At 39.9% G+C, this 23,692-nt stretch overlaps 1 protein-coding gene across 2 annotated transcripts in view; it reads left to right on the plus strand.

The window, feature by feature from the left end:
• The window catches only part of chrnd (cholinergic receptor, nicotinic, delta (muscle)), a 53,944-nt gene that overhangs the window by 25,602 nt on the left and 4,650 nt on the right, over positions 1-23,692 (plus strand). For both annotated transcript variants that reach the window (XM_072572406.1, XM_072572407.1), the window contains 6 exons: positions 2,233-2,342; positions 4,790-4,990; positions 10,781-10,892; positions 12,689-12,803; positions 18,981-19,197; positions 19,823-19,947. In XM_072572406.1, coding sequence (XP_072428507.1) covers positions 2,233-2,342; positions 4,790-4,990; positions 10,781-10,892; positions 12,689-12,803; positions 18,981-19,197; positions 19,823-19,947 — 880 coding nt within the window. The remainder of the gene's footprint in view (positions 1-2,232; positions 2,343-4,789; positions 4,991-10,780; positions 10,893-12,688; positions 12,804-18,980; positions 19,198-19,822; positions 19,948-23,692) is intronic.

Here is a 23,692-nt window from a genome sequence, read left to right on the forward strand (position 1 = left end):
TTCCCAGCTCGGCGAACAGAACCACAACAACGAGCACCCGAGCTACAAATCTTCTCCCAAACTTTGACTTCATGTGTTTAGAGGGTCCCAGGCTGAAAATGAGGTGTTCTTCCTCCAGTCATCAGGTAGTGAGGTTTTGGTGGTGGAGGAGGTCCAGGACTTGCATGTCCTTGACGGAATGGTAAGGGAAATTGAAGAGCTTGGCCACAGGGCAGTGGGGTTGTTTAGTGTATGTGTCCCAGAGAAGTTCTCTGAAACGTTCCACAAGTTGGCGTCCTGTCTCCCCAGTGTAGAAGAGGCCACATCGAGAGCAATGGACACAGTAGATGAAGTGTTTAGATGTGCAGGAAAATCTCTGCCAGATGTGGAAGGATCCTTTGAGGTCTTGGATAGAAGTAAAGGGGGAGGTGTGGGCGCAGGCTTTACACCTTTTGCAGTGGCAAGGGTAGGTGTCTGGAGTGGGCGGTGGCTTGGTGGGGTCGTTGACCTAATGAGGGAGTCACGGAGGGAGTGGTCTCTGCAGAATGCTGAAAGGGATGGGGAGGGAAATATATCTCTGGTGGTGAAGTCTGACTGTAGGTGATGGAAATGGCAGACGATGATGCGTTGTATCTGGAGATTGGTGGGGTGGAAGTTGAGGACTGGGGGTGAGGTTTATCCATGTTGCAGTTGGAGGGGTGGGGTTCAAGGGCATAGGTGCAGGAAGTGGAGGAGGTGCGCTGAAGGGCATTGTTGGCCACGTGAGAGGGGAAATTGTGGCCCTTGAAGTTGGAGGCTATCTGGGATGTTCTGGAGTGGAATTGCTCCTCGGGAACAGATACGGCGGAGGCAGAGGAATTGGGCGTAAGGGATAGCGTTTTTACGAGGGGATGGTGGAGGTGTAGACCAGGTGGCAGTGGGAGTCAATAAAAACGCCATCCCTTACGCCCAATTCCTTCGCCTCTGCTGTATATATTGCACATACAGGGACCAATGAAAAGTAGGGCTAGTAAAAATGCTTTATGAAACATCGGTGCAAGTTGGTAGAGGAAATGAGGATATCCTTTAAAGTGCTTTAAATAAATACCAATACCAATCTTGTATCATCTTCTAGAATTAAAGTATTATATTCCATATATGTATATTATGGCGGTTATAAATTTTAACTGCTGAAGTTGGTCAGACCTTGCACATAAGCTCCATCCACCACAAACGTGATATGCTGCAGGATTTCAAACTCTCCCTGCTGTTAGAGTTCTTGCTATTTGGACCAACGTACACCTAGAACAGGTTGACTTGTTGTTAGTACTGGTGAAACAACAGTTCTTCAAATCATTACCTACAGAAACTGTTTTGATTGATTTGCTCGATTGAATCTTCCAAAATTGGGCTTTGGGACACTGACATTAAGCCTAAATAAGATTCCATAGCCCACACTTGTCATCAGTAATGCTGACAATGTGATCCACCTAAAGGCTACCTCCATGCAGAAGGATGGAAGTGAGCTCCCAATGCTGCAGGCTCAATCAGAGGGCTGGAAGCTCCATTATGGTGAAAGTGGGTACTGCAGATGCTGGAGACTAGAGTCAAGATTAGAGTGGTGCTGGAAAAGCACAACAGGTCAGGCAGCATCCGAGGAGCATGAAAATCGACATTTCGGGCAAAATTCCTGATGAAGGGCTTTTGCCCAAAATGTCAATTTTCTTGCTCGTCAGATGCTGCCTGACTGCTGTGCTTTTCCAGCATCACCTTAATCTGGAAGCTCCATTATATTGGTATGTTGGGGACCGTTAAGGAGATGCCACGCCATCAGGGTACAGCTCCAACTTCAAGCATGATTAAAGCTGGAGCTGTTAAGTCCCTCAGAGAGGAGTGGAAACTACTCCATTACTGGAGCAAGAAGATTTCGCCTCCAATAGACCCCTGGCCTGCAGCTGGGATACTCCTCTATTGAACTGACAGACTTGACATGTGGCTGCAAGATGTTGGCAAAGTCGTAAAATCATCCCTAATTGGAGCCTTCCCCATGTTAGTTGGCTGCTCACCTCTGTGGAGCAAACACCAAATCCCAATCAAAGCACACCCCCAGGGTAAGTTTCCAGCAACAGTAAAGTGTTGATCAGTCATTCTGATGTAATAAGCCTGTAGTTCCCCAACTCCCTGTCTCCAAGCTCACTATCATTATTGATACTTCTGCTACTAATCCTAACCACTGACAGAAATTCAGTTTTTTGACTTTTTTATATTTTAAAGGTCTTTTAACTACAATGCAGAGGAGATAAATTTGGAACTGCAAACAGATTTTCAAAATGGCAAAGAGTTTCCTATTGAATGGATTAACATTGACCCTGAAGCCTTCACAGGTAAACTTTATCGATGCACTCTCTATTTGCCAAACAATAAAACCCTAATTTAGTCAGAGTACCAAATTATCTAATTCATTAATAGAGTACTGATTTTAATGAGATCATATACAGAAAAAAACAAAGCACAGGATTAAGATCCTTCTACAGGAATAAAAAGAATCCCATGAATTTGTTACAGAGAACATCAATTTAGCATTAGATAGAGAATCAAATACATCAGCTGATGCCTGTTCAATCTGTTGGGGGAGGAGATGGCCTGGTGGGATTATCACTAGCCCTGTTCGTCCAGAGAGCCAGGTAATATGCTGGGGACTTAAGTTCAAATCTAGTCATGGTGGAATGGGGGTTCAAAGTATTGTTTTAAAAGATCTGGAAGTAAGTGTCTAATGTTGACAATGAAACTGTTGCTGATTGTCAGGGGAAGTCCCATCTGGTTCTTTAATGTCTTTTCGGGAAGGAAACTGCTGATCTGGTCTATGTGTGACTCCAGATCCACAGCAATGTGGCTTCCCTCAACTGCCTTCTGAGCAATTAGCAATTGACATTAAACTGTTGACCTGGTCAGCAATGCCTACATTCCATGAATTAATTAATAAAAAAAGTCAGCATGGCCCTATGCTATAATTCCAAGACACAGTTTTTGGTTTGCAAAGATCAGTACTACCAATTGACTGAGCACAGGTCTCGTTATGGCAGCATGCACTAATTTCAGCAGAAACAGAAAGTTTAAGGTTCTTCAAATGTGTATGTTTCTTTAAACATATATATGTAATTGTATAATGTAGTACAATCAAGGAAATATGTCCAACAGCAGTATAACATGCTACTTTTCATCTCATTATTTTTGCAAAAACCATACAAAATTTTTAAACTATGCATGGTGCACAGGGTCACCCAGTGAAGCATCTATTATTCCTCTTTATTTACTAATCAGAACTGCAATTTACCAGCCTGGTTTCTCTGTGTGATTAATTACTGATGTATCAGAAGACATTGGCATAAACAATTGGTCAGTCAATAGTAAACTTATCATAGGACTTTAAATCAGTTATTATTGAGACTTTTCTTGCCAAGATTGGGTTGACTTGCCAGTGTGGATTTTGAGAGAGGCTTTGCTGATGGTAAGCTGTCTTTTTGCAATGTTATTTGCAGATTCTGGTTTTGGTATACAGATCCCTTTGCTATAACGCACATTTCATCAATGTGAATTCACAGTAACGTGATTGATGAATTGTGGACGTTGTTTCTAAAACTCAAATTCTTAAAATGCGTGTTGACTGCAATGTGATTAGATTGCCAACACTTTAAATGTTGTTTCTAAAGTGTATGATTTCTATAATGTGGGGTTGCACAAGAATGCAACCATCACATTTGAGTTGGACCAAAGGGTCTGATTCCATGCTGTGCATCTCTATGAATCTATAACTGACTGTATTCTACTCATGTTGGACTTCCATTCTTTTCTAATGTAGAGGTGTAAAGATTAATCTTCAAGTAACATTTCATGAAAATGCATTTCTTCTGTTACAATGTCATGCAAGTGACATGCGTTCAATTTGTTTTAACACGTTCCTAGATATGTAATGGAGGGTTTTCATTAAGATAGAATTTTCTTAATAATATATTGCTGCAAATGATTTTGCACTTTAGAAGTAAAGTCCATGACACAGATAAGATTGAATGAGTGAATAAAACTAAATTGACTCAATTTAAAAGTATTCTTGTTTTGTTCAAGGCATGTAACAAAGCCAACATATATTGAGCATCTATGATTGCCCTTGAGAAGATGGTAATGATCCACCTCTTCTTGAAACCCTCAAGTCTATATGGTATAGGTTTACCTAAAGTGCTGTTAGGTGGGAGTTTCAGGATTTTGGCCCAACAATAATGAAGGAAGGGAGATATATTTCAAAGTCAGAGTGATGCATGAATAGGGAGGTACTTACAGATGGTTGTGTTGTCATGTACTTGCTGCCATTGTTCTTCTAGCTGGTAGAGATCACAGGTTTCCAAGGTGCACTCAAAGAAGCCTTACTCTGACTTCTTTGGATTATAAGGACCAAAATGAAAGTCACTAGCTAAAATTACAGTATGTAAAAGAAAGGTACAGTACAAAATTATTTTGAAGTGGAGGAGCAGTTTTTATCTGTATCAGTGTCATTGCATTCTTCAAAATATTTACTAATGTTACTTCAAATTTCAATTAAAACAAATACCAGGGAAAATAGCAATACCACAATTAAAAATAAGAAATTACTTATCTGAAAACATTGCAATTTTAACTGGATTTGTAGATGATCAAATGGGCAAAGAGAAAGAAAACACTAGATCACCTCCGCTACGTGGATTTGTATATCATAATATGCTTGGGAATGCTACATGAAGGAAAATTAGACATGAAATTTCTTAACTGTCGCTGACATCTTTATTTATCATTTTTACAGAAAATGGTGAATGGGAAATTATTCACAAGCCTGCGAAAAAGAACATACATATAGATGTTCCTCGGAATAGCACCAAATACCAGGATGTAACATTCTACCTCATTATTCGACGCAAGCCACTATTTTATCTCATCAACATCATTACTCCTTGCATTCTCATTTCCTTTCTGGCCTCATTAGCTTTTTATCTTCCTGCCAACAGTAAGTGTTCTTCTGCATGATTGTATAATTATGCATGAGTAGACATATCATCACAGCAATAAAGCTTTAGGTGAAAGAAAACATAAATACTTAATTTTTGTAGAATATTAGATGAACTTACATATACCAAAGAATAAAGTTATGTAATGATTAGAAAAGGGCCCTCTTGGCTGTGCAGTGGTAGTGTCCTATCTCTGGACCAAGACACTTGGGTTCAAGTTCCACTGGCTCCAGAGATGTACAATAACATCTCTGGATGAAAAATAGACTAAAGAAACATGATTGGGGAATGTTGTTGACTTTGAACCTCCAACAAAGCTTTACACCATTAAGGCTTTTCTCGCTTCCTAATCAGGTTAGCTGAAGAGTAATTAATAGAGATAAAGGCAATAGAAGAAAATTGTACTTACAACTGGTACCTTACATGCATTGATACCAGCTGTGTTGAGAATGAAAAATTTTGATTTATAGGCAGTTCACAAAAATAATGTATACCAAATCATTTAAAGCTAATAGATTACAGTTTAAGTACTTTTAAAGCAAACCCCAGGTTCCTTGGAATAAAAATGGAAATATCAGACATAATTGAAAGATGGAGCAGACTTGTTGGGCTGAATAGCATAACTCTGCTTTTATGTCGTTTCGTCTTATAGTTTTATAGGAAATGCTACAATTCTCAGAGACGCTATGGAGAGAGAAGCAGTTTCAGGCCTGTGAACTTTCATCAGAATCTTGTTGCCTACATCAATTGAGTATTGCCATTATATTGTTTTTATTTCAGATCTCCCTTCCACAGTATTTCGTATTTGGAACTCTGTTTTCTTGAAATAGTTTCTTGGAAGTCTTTGTCAAGAAATAATAATAATGCTCCAGTGATATTGTGCATCCACTGTGTACTCAGCGTCTTGATTCATGTTGTCAAGGGCAACTGTAGATGGAAAATAACTGCAGCCCTAGCCAGAGACATTCACATCCCACAAGTGAATTAAAAACAAAACAGCACTGCCATGGAAATGAACGATAAAGTTCTTGCATGCATTTATTTGAGACAAGAACATTTCATTTACTTGGCAAATTGTTTGACATTCTCAGTATAATAAATCTGATTCACAAGCTAGAGAACATTCAGCTCTCCACTGAAAGGTCAACTCTACCTATAATCTCACAATGAGATACCAAAAGGATAAACACATTGATTTGTTGTTTCAGATATCAGAGTACTGTTCAGTTTCAGAATAATTGCTTCAACTTGTTTGACACCAGGAAACATAACAGTAAACGTTTTATTATTGAAGCATGTAAACTATTTGTAGATGTTTGATATTATGGTACCATCAGAATGGTCTGAAACTTGACAAGATTTGTCAAATTTATCTGAGCCAGTTAGGCCCTAGTCAGCCTTCTTTTGATCATCAAAGTGATGGAAGGCACTAAAAACAGTGCTATGAAGAAGGGGTTGCTCAATAATAACCTGCTCACTGACGCTCAATTTGTGTTCCAGCAGAGCCATTCGGCTCCTGGCCTCATTACAACCATAGTCCAAACACAGAGAAAGGATCTGAACTCCAGAGATGAGGGAAGAATGACCTTCTTTGACATCAAGTCAACATTTGACTGAGTGTGGTAACAACGAGATCAGCAAAACTGCAGTCATTGGGAATTGGGAGGAAAGTATTTGCTCGTTTGATTCATACGGGGCTCAAAGGAAGATGTTTGTGGTCATTGGCAGTCAGTCACCTCAGTTTTGGAACATCGCGACAGGAGTTCTGCAGTGTAGAGAGGCCCAAGTGTTTGTAGATATGTTGTGAATACCCTTTCTTCCATTATAAGGTCAGAAGTGGGATGTTTGAAGATAGCTGCAAATGTTTAGCATTATTCATGGCTGCTTAGATATTGAAGCAGTTGTTTCTATATGCAGCAAGATCTGGACAACATCCAGGCTTCAGCTGATAAATGGCTAATAGCATTCATGCCATATAATTACCAAGCAATGACGCTGTCCAACAAAAGAGAATCTAACTATTGCCTCTCAACATTAAATTCATCACCGAATCCCCCATTACCAACATCTTGGACATCACGATTGACCAGAAGATGAATTGGATTAGGCATACAAATGTTGTGGCAGCTCAGAGACCATAATTTGACAATCAGTAACTCCTATCCTCTTCTCAAATCCTGTCTAACATTTACAAAGCACAAGTCTATTTCAAGACTAGGAGGCATTTTTTTAAGGTGAGAGGAGAAAAAATTTAAAAAGACATGAGGGGCAATTTCTTTTGAGCAGGGAGTCGTTTGTGTGTGGAATGAACTTTCAGAGAAAGTGATGGATACAGGTACAGTTACAAAATTTAAAAGACATTTAGGTAAGTACATGAATAAAAAATATTTAGAGGGATGTGGGCCAAACGCAGGCAGGTGGGATGAGTTTACTTTGAGATTATGATCGGTATGACTGGTTAGACTGAGGGGGTCTATTTCCATGCTATTTGACTCTATGACTCTATAAGTCAGGTATGTGATGAAGTACTGTGTACTAGCCTGGAAGAGTGCAACTCGAACAACATTCAAGAAGCTTTCTCCATCCAGGACAAGGCAACACACTTGATTAGCACCACATCCACTATATCAACCTTCACTCCCTCTGCTACTGAAACAGAATGGTAGCAATGAACACCATCTATAAGATTCATTGTAACAACTATCCAAGGCTCCTTTGACAGCACCATCCAAATCTGCAATTTGTACTGCCTAGGTGACAAGGGTAGCAGTTGTATGGAGCACCATCACTTGCAAGTTTTTTTCCAAGGCATACATCTTCTTTACTCTCTTGCCATTCCTGGGTCAAAGTCCTAGGACTCCCTTCCCACTGGTACTGTGAGTGTCCCTGCATTCCAAGAACTGAAATGGATCACAAAGCTCACCACCTCTTTCTCAAAGGCTGTTAGAGATGGATAACAATGGTCGTCTAGCCAGTGAAATCCATATCCAGTCATAGAGTCATAGAGATGTACAGCATGGAAACAGACCCTTCGGTCCAACCTGCCCATGCCGACCAGATATCCCAACCCAATCTAGTCCCACCTGCCAGTACCGGCCCATATCCCTCCAAACCCTTTCTATTCATCTACCCATCCAAATGCCTGTTAAGTGTGAATGAAAGGAAATCTCAAGATTGATTATTGCCAATGAAGCTGAAAATGTGTTGCTGGAAAAGCGCAGCAGGTCAGGCAGCATCCAAGGGGCAGGAGAATCGACAGTTTGGGCATGAGCCCTTCTTCAGGAATGAGGAGAGTGTGCCAAGCAGGCTAAAATAAAAGGTAGGGAGGAGGGACTTGGGGGAGGGGCGTTGGAAATGCGATAGGTGGAAGGAGGTTAAGGTGAGGGTGATAGGCCAGAGTGGGGGTGGGGGTGGAGAGTTCAGGAAGGAGATTGCAGGTTAGGAAGATGGTGCTGAGTTCGAGGGTTGGGACTGAGACAAGGTGGGGGGAGGGGAAATGAGGAAACTGGAGAAATCTGAGTTCATCCCTCGTGGTTGGAGGGTTCCTAGGCAGAAAATGAGGCACTCTTCCTCCAGCCGTCGTATTGCTATGGTCTGACGATGGAGGAATCCAAGGACCTGCATGTCCTTGGTGGAGTGGGAGGGGGAGTTGAAGTGTTGAGCCACGGGGTGGTTGGGTTGGTTGGTCCGGGTGTCCCAGAGGTGTTCTCTGAAATGTTCCGCAAGTAGGCGGCCTGTCTCCAGCAACACATTCTCAGCTCTGATCTCCACATCTGCAGTCCTCACTTTCTCCCTATTGCCAATGAAGTACTTTTGAATTGTTATGTATCAATTAGTGTGTGGTAAATAACAAATAAGACAAATAGCTTTTTTTGGCATTGGTTGAAAGGTGAATGTTGACCAAGGTTAGGTAATGTTTAGGGATCTGTAATATTTATCTGCTCAAGAAGACAAAACTCCACTTTAACAGTTCTTTTAAAAAAAATGGCCTTGGGCCAATTCAGTATGGCTTCAATACTGCAACAAAATGTTAGCCTAGAACACTACAAAACTCTTGAAGTCAGGATTGAATTCACAATCTTCTGATTCAAAAGCTAACAAGTGAGAAAAACCCATAACATAATTGCTTCCCAAGATAAAGCAACACCCACTACAAAATCATGAGAAACTCCCCAGAATTTCTTTATCGTAATGTCAAAAAATATGATACTTTTAACATTATTTCAGTGTTCATTCTCAGAAACACATACAAACTATGGAAATACTTTCAAAATTTAGATTCTTTTTTTCTTTTTGGCTTTGGCAAAATTCATTTCATCATACCTGAAGAGGATATCTTTGATGTTAGATTGATGTCACAACTGCCATTTGGCTTTTGGATCTGGATCTCAGTTCTGTCTTTGATCCCATTTTTAGTCATGCTACACCATGTTTAAGATTGAACCTTCATTCCCAAGTAGCATTCCAAGAACGCATTGCTCAAGAATGCCCAAAATTTAGACATTTTCCTTTATCAAATGCTTGTTTCAAGACAGTTGTTTGATGTCACAACTGTACTGTACATTTGTTTTGCAAGAAATCCTGCACCCTTGAAGCAGGCAAACCATTCCATATTTCTGCCATTTATCTTATTCATTTGGCTGTAAAGAGTTAATGTAAGTTGAATTAAAGATAACTTGGTTCTCTTGACAAGTAACATTCATTTAGTGTTGAAAATGTGGTGCTGGAAAAGCACAGAGGTCAGGCAGCATCCGAGGAGCAGGAGAATTGACGTTTCAGGCATTAACCCTTCATCAGGAATGAGGGTTGTGGGCTGGAGGGCTGATTGAAAAATGGGATGAGGTTGAGGTTGAGGGGGAAGGTAGCTGAGAATGTCATTGGTAGATGAAGGTGAGGGAGAAAGTGAAATGTCCAAGAGGAGAGTGGAGCAGATAGATGGGAGAGGCGATGGACAGATGAAGAGGGAGTTGCTGAGTTGGAGGCTTGTGACTGGGATAATTTGGGGAGAGGGGAAATGAGGAAACTGATGACATCCACATTAATCCCGTGTGATTGCAGGGTCCCAAGGTGGAAGATGAGGTGTTCTTCCTCCAGGTATTGGGTGATCTGGGTTTGGCGATGGAGGAGCCTCAGGACCTGCATGTTCTTGGTGGAGTGGGAGGGGGAGTTGAAGTGTTCTCTGAAACAATAATTTCCCCATTTCCCCTCCTCTCACATTATCCCAGTCCCAAGGCTCCAACTCGGCACCACCATCTTGACCTATCCACCGCCTTTCCCATCTATTTGCTTCCACCCTCCTCTCCGATATATCACCTTTTCCTTATTGCATTCTCAGCTACCTTGCTCCAACCCCACCTCACCCCCCTCCCATTTATCTCTCAGCCCCCCAGCCCACAATCCTCATTTATGATGAAAAGCTTATGTCTAAAACATCAATTCTCCTGTTCCTCAGATGCTGCCTGACCGGCTGTGTTTTCCCAGCAGCACACTCTTGACTCTCCAACATCTGGAGTCCTCACTTTCTCCTCGGCATTCATTTAGTGTCTCATTTAAATTATATGACCAGATGTGGAAATTTTTTCAGGGAATTAAGAGATAGTAAAGTTTCAAGTTCAAGCCCGTGACTTTAGCTTCCATGCTACAGTATGCGTGCTAGAGTAACAACCAAAAAAAAGTTTTCCACATGACATCAAAATATGCAGATTATCCAGCAAGGTAGAATAACTTAATTAAATACAAGCCTTCAAGTTTACTTATTTATTGACATTCTTTTCTCCATTGTTTTTCAGGCGGTGAGAAAATGACCATGTCTATTTCTGTTTTACTTGCTCAGTCTGTCTTCCTGCTGCTGATTTCTCAAAGATTGCCAGAGACAGCTCTAGCTGTTCCACTAATTGGCAAGTGAGTGAATGTAAACTGCTGCATGAAAAAATTCCAAACCAGTCGTTGTCCAAAATTAGTTGCAGACGTACTGCATGAGACCATGATAATGTCCAGGGATGGTGAAAAATATCAGGCCAGCACCTTCTTGGATTTTTAAATGTACACACAATAATTTAACTCTACTAACTGACATCTGAGGCAAAAAGACAACCCTTACTGAAATGCTCACAGGTAAAAGGTAAAGTCACCTTAGTCTCATCATAGGCTGCTCTCTCATTAGAGAGTAGTTTAATCTGAGGGTCACCACACATAAGGCAAGGGAAAGGTCGAAAAGGAGAGCCCTTTGTGGTAACCTCAGCCAGTGTGACAATTGAACCCACATTGTTGACATCAGTCTACATTACAAACCAGCAGTCCAACCAACTGAGCTAATGGGCCCCCTCCCTCGTGCGCTCAACATTTAAAGAGCAGCATTTTGGATAATCCAAGTTATATGGAATCATACAGCACAGAAGAGACCCTTTGGCTGATCAGGTCTGTACTGCCAAATTACACTAAATCTGCACAAGTCCCATGTTTCCTGCACTAGGGCCATAGCCTTAAATGTTATGACATTACAAGTGCTCATCTGAGTAATTTTTAACGGTTGGGAGGTTTCCTACCTCAACCATCCTCCCATGTACTGTATTCCAGGCCTCCACCAGCCTCTGAATGAAAAACGTTTTCCTTGAATCCCCTATAAACGTCCTGCCTTTCACCTTAAAATTAAACGCTTGTTATTGACCCTTCAACAATATATACGTAACAAGTGTATGTGTAAAATGGTGGGGGTGGGGGTGGGAATGATTTCCCTGATTGTTAATGTACTGAAACACTTTACAAATGGTGCAGGATTTGTTGTGTTTGACATTTCCATCAAAACACTGCTTTCCTGGATTTTCACTTTTTCAACCCTCAGAATTTCAATATGTCAAAGCAGGAGCCAGTGAGGTAGCAGCTTCAAGTTTCCTGTCCTCACATTCTTAATGCTCCATAGTTGACGGAAATTAATACCAGGGTCATCAGAAGTGTTGAGTTTCTAAGTTCAATGAGTCTGGAGAGCAATTTCTACAGTGATAAATATCTTCTTTAATGTAAATGTTCACATTCTTATTTTTGAATAATCGGAAGTTGTTTCCAATAGGATCAAGCTTACAAGAAAGCTTTTTTTGTGCTTTCTCCCCAACCATCCCTCCCACAGAAAGAGATTCTTGGGAACAGGTACACAGTCTCCTTGGGAATGCCATTGTCATAGAGTAAGTGGGAAGTATTTCAAGATGGAGCAAAGTATATTTGCAGTATTTAATGAGGATGCAGTCTGCTAGATGTCACATGACTTCCATAGACTATACTTGTATTTGTGTGAGGAATTGTGCATTATAACAGTACACTTTTAGTGTAAAAGCAACACGGTAACTCTGTTATGTACTGTTATGTACTATCTCTGTTATGGGGAGCTACTGACGTTCTTGTCTTATGAAACAGCTCTCATTGTCGTCGCCAAGGTGACCGCTGCACATAACTTAGGAATGACATGGATAATGATTCCACAAACAGCACCAGAGCATTAGTTTCACATGTTCATCTCAGTGGTAAAAATGAGACGTTAATCCACAAAATACATCTAAGAGTAATGGGCAACTTTTAGATTTGAGAATGGCAAATAGCAAAAAAACCATCAGCAAATCAGCCTCCATTTGTATAATTTAGATGACAATGAAAGGTCTTATTTTGATGTGAAAACTTTAATCAACCTCGTTTGTTTTATTTTTCAGATACTTGATGTTCATAATGATTCTGGTCACCATTGTGATAGTGAGCTGTGTCATTGTATTAAACTTCCATTTCCGAACTCCCAACACTCATGTTCTCTCATCCCGGACTAAATGGGTACAGTAATGTCTTTGTGCGGTGTTCAATTTTTCCCTTTAACTAACAAAGAAGTATCACATTCCTCAATGCAGAAAAGGTGGAATTCTCTAGAATACCCAAACTGATTCTGGGTAATCCAAAATGGAGGATGGGAAAAATTTCTGGCTGTAACAGGCTGCTCCTTCTTTGAGGTATTTTAGGTGTTGGAGATGATTTCCTCAAATTCCAGGTGTAGCAATTACCATTTTATATGCTGTTGCATAGTTTTGGAACTTTGGAGAAAAAGAAAAGACAAAGCAATGGCACTTTTAAAAGGGAGAGGAACAGACAAAGGAAGCACAATGTGACGTCAGTGCAGGAGAGAGAGAGAGAGAGAGAGAGAGAGAGAAAGAGAGAGAGAGAGAAAGAAAAACCCATACTGCTACCTGACACAGCAATGAACCTACACAGTTACTAACTTTGCTGTTTGAATTCATGTATCTCTGGACATCCGAGTGTGTCTGGGAAAATTAACAAACAGCGAAATTCACAACTAATCTTGAAGGTACCTGTTTGGGAGAGGTCACAGCACAGAAACAGATAAGTGAATATTTTAAGCATGGTCATACAATAAGTCTGCAGTAGTGAGTAGAGTGGGTTATTTCTTGCTTATATGTTATATTGACATATGTCTTTTGATTAAACTGAAAAATAAAAGCCATAAGTGTTAATTTAACCTGGAGCAGAGTTTTGTAGAGGAATAAGACCATGCTATTTTCTGGGTCTGTAGACTGAAAGAAGCAAAAATGGCCTTTAGTAGAATGATATGCTCTTCTTGTCGGATGTGGGAGTTTAGGGAGAATTTGTGTTACTGAGGATTATATCTGCAATAAATGCCATTTTTTGCAAATCCTGTCAGATTGAATGGATCGGTTGGAGAGACAGTTGGAGGCAATGAGGAATTTACAAGAGGAAAGGGATGTGATGGATGACAGTTATAGGAAAGGGGAAAAGTCACAGATACAGACACATAGATGGGTTAACTCCAGGAAAGGTAAGAGAGGTAGGCAGGTAATGCAGGAGTCTTCTGTGGCTATCCCCATTTCAAACAAGTATGCTGTTTTGGAAAATGTAGGGGGTGATGGATTCTCAGGGGAATGTAGTACGAACAGCCAAGTTTCTGATATTGATACTGGATCTAATGTGATGAGGGGGAAGTCGAGTTCCAAGAGATTGATTGTGTTAGGGGACTCTCTAGTCCGAGGTACAGACAGAGATTTCTGTGACCAGCAACAAAAAGCCAGAATGGTGTGTTGTTTCCCTGGTGCCAGGATCAAGGATGAACTCAGGGAATGGTTAGGAACATGGGACTGGGATATCATAGCAATTATAGAAAAATGGCTCAGGGATGGACAGGACTGGCGGCTTAATGTTCCAGGATACAAATGTTACAGGAAGGATAGCATTACAGCTGTACTGAATGTTCTCAAAGGGGGAGAGGGGCCAGCAGGAGGTCATTGTACACATTGGAACCAACAATATCGGAAGGGAAAAGGTTGAGATTCTGAAAGGAGATTACAGAGAGTTCAGCAGGAATTTAAAAAGGAGGTCCTCGAGAGTAGTAATATCTGGATTAGTCCCGGTGCTACGAGCTAGTGAGAGCAGGAATAGGAGGATAGAGCAGATGAATGCATGGCTGAGGAACTGATGTATGGGAGAAAGAATCACATTTTTGGATCATTGGAATCTCCTTTGGGGTAGAAGTGACCTGTACAAGAAGGACGGATTGCACCGAAATTGGAAAGGTAATATATACTGGCAGAGAGATTTGCTAGAGCTGCCCGGGAGGATTTAAACTAATAAGGTAGGGAGGTGGGACCCAGGGAGATAGTGAGGAAAGAGATCAATCTGAGACTGATACAGTTGAGAACAGAAGCGAGTCAAAAAGTCAAGGCAGGCAGGGACAAAGCTGAAAACAAGGTGGGACTGATAAATTAAACTGCATTTATTTCAAGGCAAGGGGCCTAGCAGATGAACTCAGGGAATGGTTAGGAACATGGGACTGGGATATCATAGCAATTATAGAAACATGGCTCAGGGATGGAGAGGACTGGCGGCTTAATGTTCCAGGATACAAATGTTACAGGAAGGATAGCATTACAGCTGTACTGAGGGAGGGCATTCCCAGAAATACATCCAGGGAAGTTATTTGGGTGGAACTGAGAAATAAAAAAGGGATAGTCACCTTATTGGGATTGTATTATAGACCCCCTAATAGTCAGAGGGAAATTGAGAAACAAATTTGTAAGAAGATCTCAGTTATCTGTAAGAATAATAGAGTGGTTGTGGTCAGGGATTTTAACTTTCCAAACATAGACTGGGACTGCCATAGTGATTAGGGTTTAGATGGAGAGGAATTTGTTAAGTGTGTGCAAGACAATTTTCTGATTCAGTATGTGGATGTACCTACTAGAGAAGGTGCAAAACTTGACCTATTCTTGGAAAATAAGGCAGAGCAGGTGACTGAGGTGTCAGTGGGGAAGCACTTTGGGGCCAGCGACCATAATTCTATTAGATTTTTAAAAAGTGATGGAAAAGGATAGACCAGATCTAAAAGTTGAAGTTCTAAATTGGAGAAAGGCCAATTTTGACGGTATAAGACAAGAACTTTCGAAAGCTGATCGGGTGCAGATGTTCGCAAGTAAAGGGGCGGCTGGAAAATAGGAACCCTTCAGAAATGAGATAACGAGAGTCCAGAGAATGTATATTCCTGTCAGGGTGAAAGGGAAGGCTGGTAGGTATAGGGAATGCTGGATGACTAAGGAAATTGAGGGTATGGTTGAGAAAAAAAAGGAAGCATATGTCAGGTATAGACAGGGTAGATCAAGTGAATCCTTAGAAGATTATAAAAACAATAGGAGTATATTTAAGGGGGAAATCAGGAGGGCAAAAAGGGGACATGAGATGGCTTTGGCAAATAGAGTTAAGGAGAATCCAAAGGGTTTTTACAAATATATTAAGGACAAAAGGGTAACTAGGGAGAGAATAGGGCCCCTCAAAGGTCAGCAAGGCAGCCTTTGTATGGTGCTGCAGGAAATGGGAAGATACTAAACGAGTATTTTGCATCAGTATTTACTGTGGAAAAGGATATGGAAGATAGAGAATATATGGAAATAGATGGTGACATCTTGAAAAAAATGTCCAGATTACAGAGGATGTCTTGAAATGCATAAAAGGTGGATAAATCCCCAGGACCTGATCAGGTGTACCCCAGAACTCTGTGGTAAGCTAGAGAAGTGATTGCTGGGTCTCTTGCTGAGATATTTGCATCATCGATAGTCACAAGTGAGGTGCCAGAAGACTGGGGGTTGGCAAACGTGGTGCCACTGTTTAAGAAAGGTGTCAAAGTACAAGCCAGGGAATTGTCTGTGCTTTCTGTTAGAAAGGAAATCAGAATTGCACACAGTATTCCAACAGTGGCCTAACCAATGTCCTGTACAGCCGCAACATGACCTCCCAACTCCTGTACTCAATATTCTGACCAATAAAGGAAAGCATACCAAACACCACCTTCACTATCCTAACTACCTGGGACGAGTGAGCCTGATGTCGGTGGTGGGCAAATTGTTGGAGAGAATCCTGAGGGACAGGATGTACATGTATTTGGAAAGGCAAGGATGGATTTGGGATAGTCAACATGGCTTTGTGCGTGGGAAATCATGTCTCACAAACTTGATTGAGTTTTTTGAAGAAGTAACAAAGAAGATTGATGAGGGCAGAGCAGTAGATGTGATCTATGTGGACTTCAGTAAGGCGTTCGACAAGGTTCCCCATGGGAGACTGATTAGCAAGGCTAGATCTCATGGTATACAGGGAGAACTAGCCATTTGGATACAGAACTGGCTCAAAGGTAGAAGACAGAGAGTGGTAGTGGAGGGTTGTTTTTCAGACTGGCGGTCTGTGACCAGTGGAGTGCCACAAGGATCGGTGCTGGGTGCTCTACTTTTACATAAATAAATAAATGATGCGAGCATAAGAGGTACAGTTAGTAAGTTTGCAGATGACACCAAAATTGGAGGTGTAGTGGACAGCGAAGAGGGTTAACTCAGATTACAACAGAATCTGCACCAGATGGACCAATGGACTGAGAAGTGGCAGATGGAGTTTAATTCAGATAAATGTGAGGTGCTGCATTTTGGGAACACAAATCTTAGCAGGACTTGTACGCTTAATGGTAAGGTCCTAGGGAGTGTTGCTGAACAAAGAGACCTTGGAGTGGAGGTTCATAGCTCCTTGAAAGTGGAGTTGCAGGTAGTTAGGATAGTGAAGAAGGTGTTTGATATGCTTCCCTTTATTGGTCAGAGTATTGAGTACAGGAGTTGGGATGTCATGTTGCGGCTGTACAGGACATTGGTTAGGCCACTGTTGGAATATTGTGTGCAATTCTGATTTCCTTCCTATCAGAAAGATGTTGTCAAACTTGAAAGGGTTCAGAAAAGGTTTATAAGGATTTTGCCGGGGTTGGAGGATTTGAGCTATAAGCAGAGGTTGAATAGGCTGGGGCTGTTTTCTCTAAAGCATCGGAGGCTGAGGGGTGACCTTATAGAGGTTTATAAAATCATGAGGGGCATGGATAGGATAAATAGACAAGGTCGTTTCCCTGGGGTGAGAGAGTCCAGAACTAGAGGGCATAGGTTTAGGGTGAGAGGGGAAAGATATAAATGAAATTTAAGGGGCAATGTTTTCACGCAGAGGGTGGTGCATGTATGGAATGAGCTGCCAGAGGAAGTGGTGGAGGCTTGTACAATTACAGCATTTAAAAGGTAACTGGATGAGTATATGAATAGGAAGGGTTTGGAGGGATATGGGCTGGATGCTGGCAGGTGGGACTAGATTGGGTTGGGATTTCTGGTCAGCATGGACAAATTGGACCGTAGGGTCTGATCCTGTGCTGTACATTTCTATGACTCTATGACTCCTTGCTTCAGTTTGAAAAAAATGATTTAAAATGGAACACTAAAAACTTTGACATCAACAGAACTATTAAAACAATGTCCATATGAAACTATTTTGTAAAGTAGAAACGTACAGGTCAGAATTCCTCAATCTGATATTAAAGTGGCACAGGAGAAACCAATCAGGATTAGGATGGACTCAGGTGGATTCAATAATTCTGTTTGACCCAGTACAGAATGGAAATATCTTGGTCAACCCACTGGAGGGAAAGAAGCAGAAAATGTAATGCTGAGAAGCTACACTGAGGTCTTCAGTACCACCGAGCCTTGAATTGTATCTGTCGTACTAACTGATTTCACTGGAATCTGTTTTGAACCTTCTGAGGCGTATAACCCCAAAAGGAGGAGTTGAGTTTTTATTACTCCATTGATTGTCCTCTCCTCAAAACAATAGGTCTCTCCTTGGTATTAGCTCCGAGGGCTCCAATGGCCTTTGCGCTGCCAAGCAAATGGCCATTTTTCAGTTTCACAGGCAACAGAGAGGGCAGGCTTCTACAGGGCATATCCAGTCCTGTTTTCACCTATCAACTTTCCAATGGAGCTCCTGGCTCACAACTGGGTGAGATTTAAGGACCACATTTTCCCCACTTAAACTCAATATGAATGAGGTCAACTGCCTCTTTCTGCTCAGATCAAACATAAATTGGGAACTAAACTTGGAATATTTTGTCCCGTAGAAGTCATTGCTCATTGTATACTCTCAGTTGTCCATCAAGGAAAGCCTTGGTCGAAAATTTCAAGTTGAAATCATTTTTATTTTGCTTTTATGCTTCATTTCCCAACAAAGAGATTGTCAGTGTGTCTATTTCCAGGCTTATGGTAGGATTTCTCTTGAACCAGTCACTCAAAGCATGCTGCAGTGGCATAATGCTCAATTGATTTTCTCTCCTGTCTTTTCTGTGCGGAAATATTTATCTTTAACTTCCTTCTAACCCAGGAAGTCCAGCCTTTAGAATTTGCAGGATGGAAAATTCTGATGTAAAACTGGTACCTTTCAACTGGAAAGCAAAGTACACTAAAGCATCAATATGCATTGTCAGTATACCTTGGTGAACATTAAAATTAGTCAGAGATCAGTAAATGTAATATACAGGTTAAATAAATTTGCACCTTACATTGCATGTGATAACATGTTTATCATTTCAATCAAGTGATTTCAGTTAAAAACAGTTATCTGTATAATTCTACTTTGATTTTCTAGCTGTTTTTGGAAAAGCTCCCACGGATCCTGCTCATGTCCCAACCCAATGACAGTGTCTCGCCTCCATGGGAGAACGGTGTGTTGCAGCGACGCAGCAGCTCCCTTGGATACATTATCAAAGCACAAGAATATTTCACTATCAAATCCAGGAGTGAACTTATGTTCGAGAAACAATCTGAACGACATGGCTTGAAGACACGGGCCACTCCAGCTATTAGTGAGCATCCCCAGTATTGAAATTACATGGATAAATGAATCAGATTCCACCCCATTCTAATTAAATAAACCGTCAAAGGTTTACATGATTCTGTAAAGTTTAGCTCTTTGACACTTTCAGACATCAGAGATTTCCTTGGTTGAGTTTCTGCCTTGAACAGAGAAAACAAAAATTGGCATAGAATATATAATCAAAACATCAAAAACTAATTTGCACTGTCAATTTGAATCCTTTGAATTTCAATTTCAAAACATGGATTTTGATTCTGAATTAACTGCTTTGCAACTTTGATAAAAAAAATTGCCAGTTATTTTGTTTACTTACAGAATTGTAGAAAGATTATGAGCTGATAAGAATGAAGCATAATGTTCCTAGTTATAAGATCCAGCTTTCAAATTAAAATAAGAAGTTGTAATTTATGAAAATATTTAAAAATGAATTTGACTAATGTCAGAAAGGTTCTCTTAAATTTAAACTTCCCTGTCTTCAACTTAATTATCAGGGTAAATGGGAGAGGCTGGATTTGATTTTCTTACGTGTTTTGTGTATGAATTAGCCTAACTAAGAGAAATGAATTTTATTTAGAAATCCTTTCCAACAACAAAAAAATTCATTTTTAAACCAGGTCTAAAAAGCAGTCATAATGATAATGAAAACATTCCAGACCAGCTGTATGCCGAGCTCAAGTCAGGCATCGATGGGGCGAACTTCATCGTGAAACACATTAAGGAAAAGAATGACTATGATGAGGTAAGGTCTGATGAACTAGAAAATCATGCAGTAATCAACCTTTTCTTCAATTGATCTCTCTTGCACTTAAAAGTGAAATTTTAATAATATTCTCACCGATGGGAATTGATTTTAAAGGCATTACAGGATGATGGGAAACAGTGAATAAATGGAGAGAGAGAATGGGGATACATAATAAAAAAGGTGTAAAGGTCACTCAACTTGAAATATTAACTCTGATTTCTCTCCACACATGCTGCCAGAACTGCTGAGCTTTTCCAGAAATTTCTGTTTTTATTTCTGAAGTTTGAAGATGCCTTTGAAAGAGAAAGGATTAACTACAATATACACCAAATTCAATTATCATAGCAAAAAAAAACACATTTCTGAAATCTGAAATGTGAACAGAAAATGGTAGAAAAGTTCTGAAGTTCGGGCAATATCTATGGAAAAAGGAACAGAATTAACATTTGACTTTGACAATCTTTTGTTATTTATTTGAATCATTATTTGTTGTGGGACCAATATCTATTCACTGAAGAAAAAGTGATGCCCAGCGAATAATAAAAGTTTATTGTAATGATCTACAGGAAAAACCATAACAATGGATTAAAGTGCACAGAGCAATGTTTCGGGGATTGTGTTTGCCATATTAATAATATTGGCTTAAGAATCAGCGATTAGTTTATTCCATGGCAAGTTAATTTAAAATAATAAAATACAGACTGTATCTTCTGACATCCCTGAAAGGTTCATATTTGCATATGTGGAATGTTCTGCACATGTACACTTTGTAAAACACTCTGCCAGTAAAATAATATGGTGGCACCCAAATATTCACAATAAATATTAGTGAAGTCAGTACTGGCAGGGGTACTGTGCATTCACATTTTGCATATGTACTGAGAGCATTTTGGGGGTGCCATCAACATTCTCTAAATTACAAGTTATAAAATGATCCTTATAGTTTCAGTCCTGACGCATACTCAGTCAAACTGGCTGGTAGGGGAGTAGCACAGCACCTGGAGTCCTTTCGACATAAAATCTTTGAAAGGCAAGGAAATATATTCAACATCTCCTTGCTTTATAAAAGAAAGTGTAACTATTTACAATAAGTGAGCTATAAGTCTCAATCGTGTGTAGGTAGTTTACTGACATGTCCAGATCTAGCAATGGCGCCTTTGCCTGGCGGTGATATTCATTTCAGTAGTTACCTATAATAATTTCTATTGTTCCTATTTGTCAAGATTTTTTCCTTGGAATCCTCACCTCTTCCATTTGTTGCTTCAGTTGTTTTTTGGTTTCACCAATGCCCCACTTGAGTCCTTTCACTAGACCATCACTACTGGCATATATTTCGGAACTATTAGGAGTAGAAGTAGTCCTTTCAGCCTTTTGAGCCTGCTCCGCCATTCAGTATGATCATAGCTGCTCATCCAACTCTGCTTTCTAACATAATCATTGGTTCCTTTAGCTCTAAGAACTATATCTAACTCCCTCAATGTTTTGGCCTCCACCACTTTCTGTGGCAGAGAATTCCACAGGCTCATCACTCTCTGGGTGAAGAAATTTCTCCTCATCTCAGTCCTAAATGGCCTACATTACATCCTTAGACTATGATCCCTGGTTCTGGACTCCTTGCTTATCAGAAACTCCCTTCCTGTATTACCCATCCAATCCTGATAGAGTTCTACAGTTTCCATGAGATCCCTTCCTGCCTGTCAGTCTCCGAGATGTTTTGCAGCTCCTTGCTTGTGCTGTAAATCTCCACCTGTTCTGCAAGTCTGCAACTTCATCTAGCATTGTTTTATCTCAAGCCAATGTTTTGGTATCTGCCTGTAGAAAGCCTGATTTGCCTAGTATGCACTTTTGTCCAGATCTTTCCAAAAACTGATTGCCTTGTAATGCTGGTAGTTCACCTTGTATTCCTTCTTATTCTTTCACCTCTTCATTCATCCTACTGAGCTGAAAGGCTTCATCTCCGTGATGTTATTCTCAAATTTAGATTTCTCCTGAGCTATTGTTCAGCCTTTTGTTCCTGAATTTTTAATTCGTATGCAGATTTTTCCTTTATTTTAAATTAAAAAAGAAAAGCTGCTGCACTTTTAAATTGTTTGAAGGCTTAAATGTCTTCAACTTAGGAAATTGTCACAATAAAGCTCTTGATTATTCTCAAGGCTTTTAATCTCCTCATTCATCTTATCTCTATGACTCTAAACAGCAGAGAACTATCCTTCTTACTTTCTCTTTAACTTGAAACAAAGTGACACATTCACACCTTTTTCCATTTTAATATCACAAGCTTCCTTAGATTCGGAAAATGTTCCATCAGGTTGGAAAATACTGAGTGTAACTGCTCCATTATAGAATCTGAAGAGACAGAAAGCAGAGAATTGCAGGCCAGTTAGCCTAACGTCTGTTGTAGGGAATTTATTATTTATTATTTATTGTTAGAAAGATTATTAGTAGGACACTTTGAAAATCTTGAAACAAACAGGCAAACACGATGCGATTATATGAGAGGAAAATCATGTTTGAGAAATTTGTTGGAGTTCTGTGTGAAAGTGACAAGAAATGTGGATAAAGAGGAACTTATGTATGTAGTGTACTTCAATTTCCACTTGAAAATTTGCCAAAACAAAAATTACTGTGCAAACTACGAGCTCATATTGCAGGGAGTAACATACTAATAAGTATAGGTGATTAGTTGGTTAACAGGAGTCAAAGAGTAGGTATAAATGAATTATTTTCAAATTAGTGAGATATAATTAATGCTATGGATCCAACTATTTATATTCCACATCAGTGACTTGTATGAAGCCACCAAATGTACGGCTGTTAAATTTCTGGATGACAAAGATAGGCAAGTAAGTAAGTTGTGAAGAGGATTGAAATACTGTCAAGAGGCCTAGAAAAAAGTTCACAGACAGAATACAGAAAAATATGAACTTGTCCACCTTGGCAAAAAGAATAGGAAAAAAATCATATTTTTTAGGTGTGAAAAGGTTGTCAAACTCTGAGTATAGAGGATCTTGGTGTCCTCATACATAAATCACAAAAACGTTTGAATGTTGGTACAGCATGTGATTAGGAAAGCAAATTGAATGTCATATATTGCACGAGAAATGCAATTTAGAGCTAATTAATATAGTTAATAGTATATTGCTATTTGTGGGAATTTGTTGCATATAGTTTTGTTATCCTATTTCCTACAATACTAAAGTGACATTGAATGCTTCATTTTTTGATTTTAATTTTTAGTTGTTTTGATTTGGAATTGTGAACTTCAAACTAGGAGCTGAAGGTGACCTTAGGACTGTGAACAGCATCTTATTTTAATAAAAAGACAACAAATGATTATATGTTCATTAGGTCAAGCCTATAAATTAATTGCAAGTTGCTTTTTGTTCAAAGTACTCATAAGACATTTGGTTCCAGACAAGCATTATGTTCAAACAGATATCAGCTGTCTGAATATTAACTGGGGCATCATAGGGAGTTATAGTGCCAACCAGTCTAATAAACAGAATGAGGAACAAACAGAAAGAAAAACCAAAGTTTGAACTCACTTTTGAGCTGTGTTTAAATCAAAAATATTGCACCTGTGCATGTTGGAGGATGGAAGTTTGATTCTTCCCTGGTGGTTCTCCCATTGTTAATTTACTGAACGTTTGATGAATTGAATCGCAGTTTTAATTATTAAGTGAATATTCCTTGGAGCCCACTGGAAGCTTGTTGCATGCATTGTCATCTTCATAAACCAAGC

This window comes from Chiloscyllium punctatum, chromosome 6 (genome assembly GCF_047496795.1).
Source record: "Chiloscyllium punctatum isolate Juve2018m chromosome 6, sChiPun1.3, whole genome shotgun sequence".
NCBI lineage: Eukaryota > Metazoa > Chordata > Chondrichthyes > Orectolobiformes > Hemiscylliidae > Chiloscyllium > Chiloscyllium punctatum.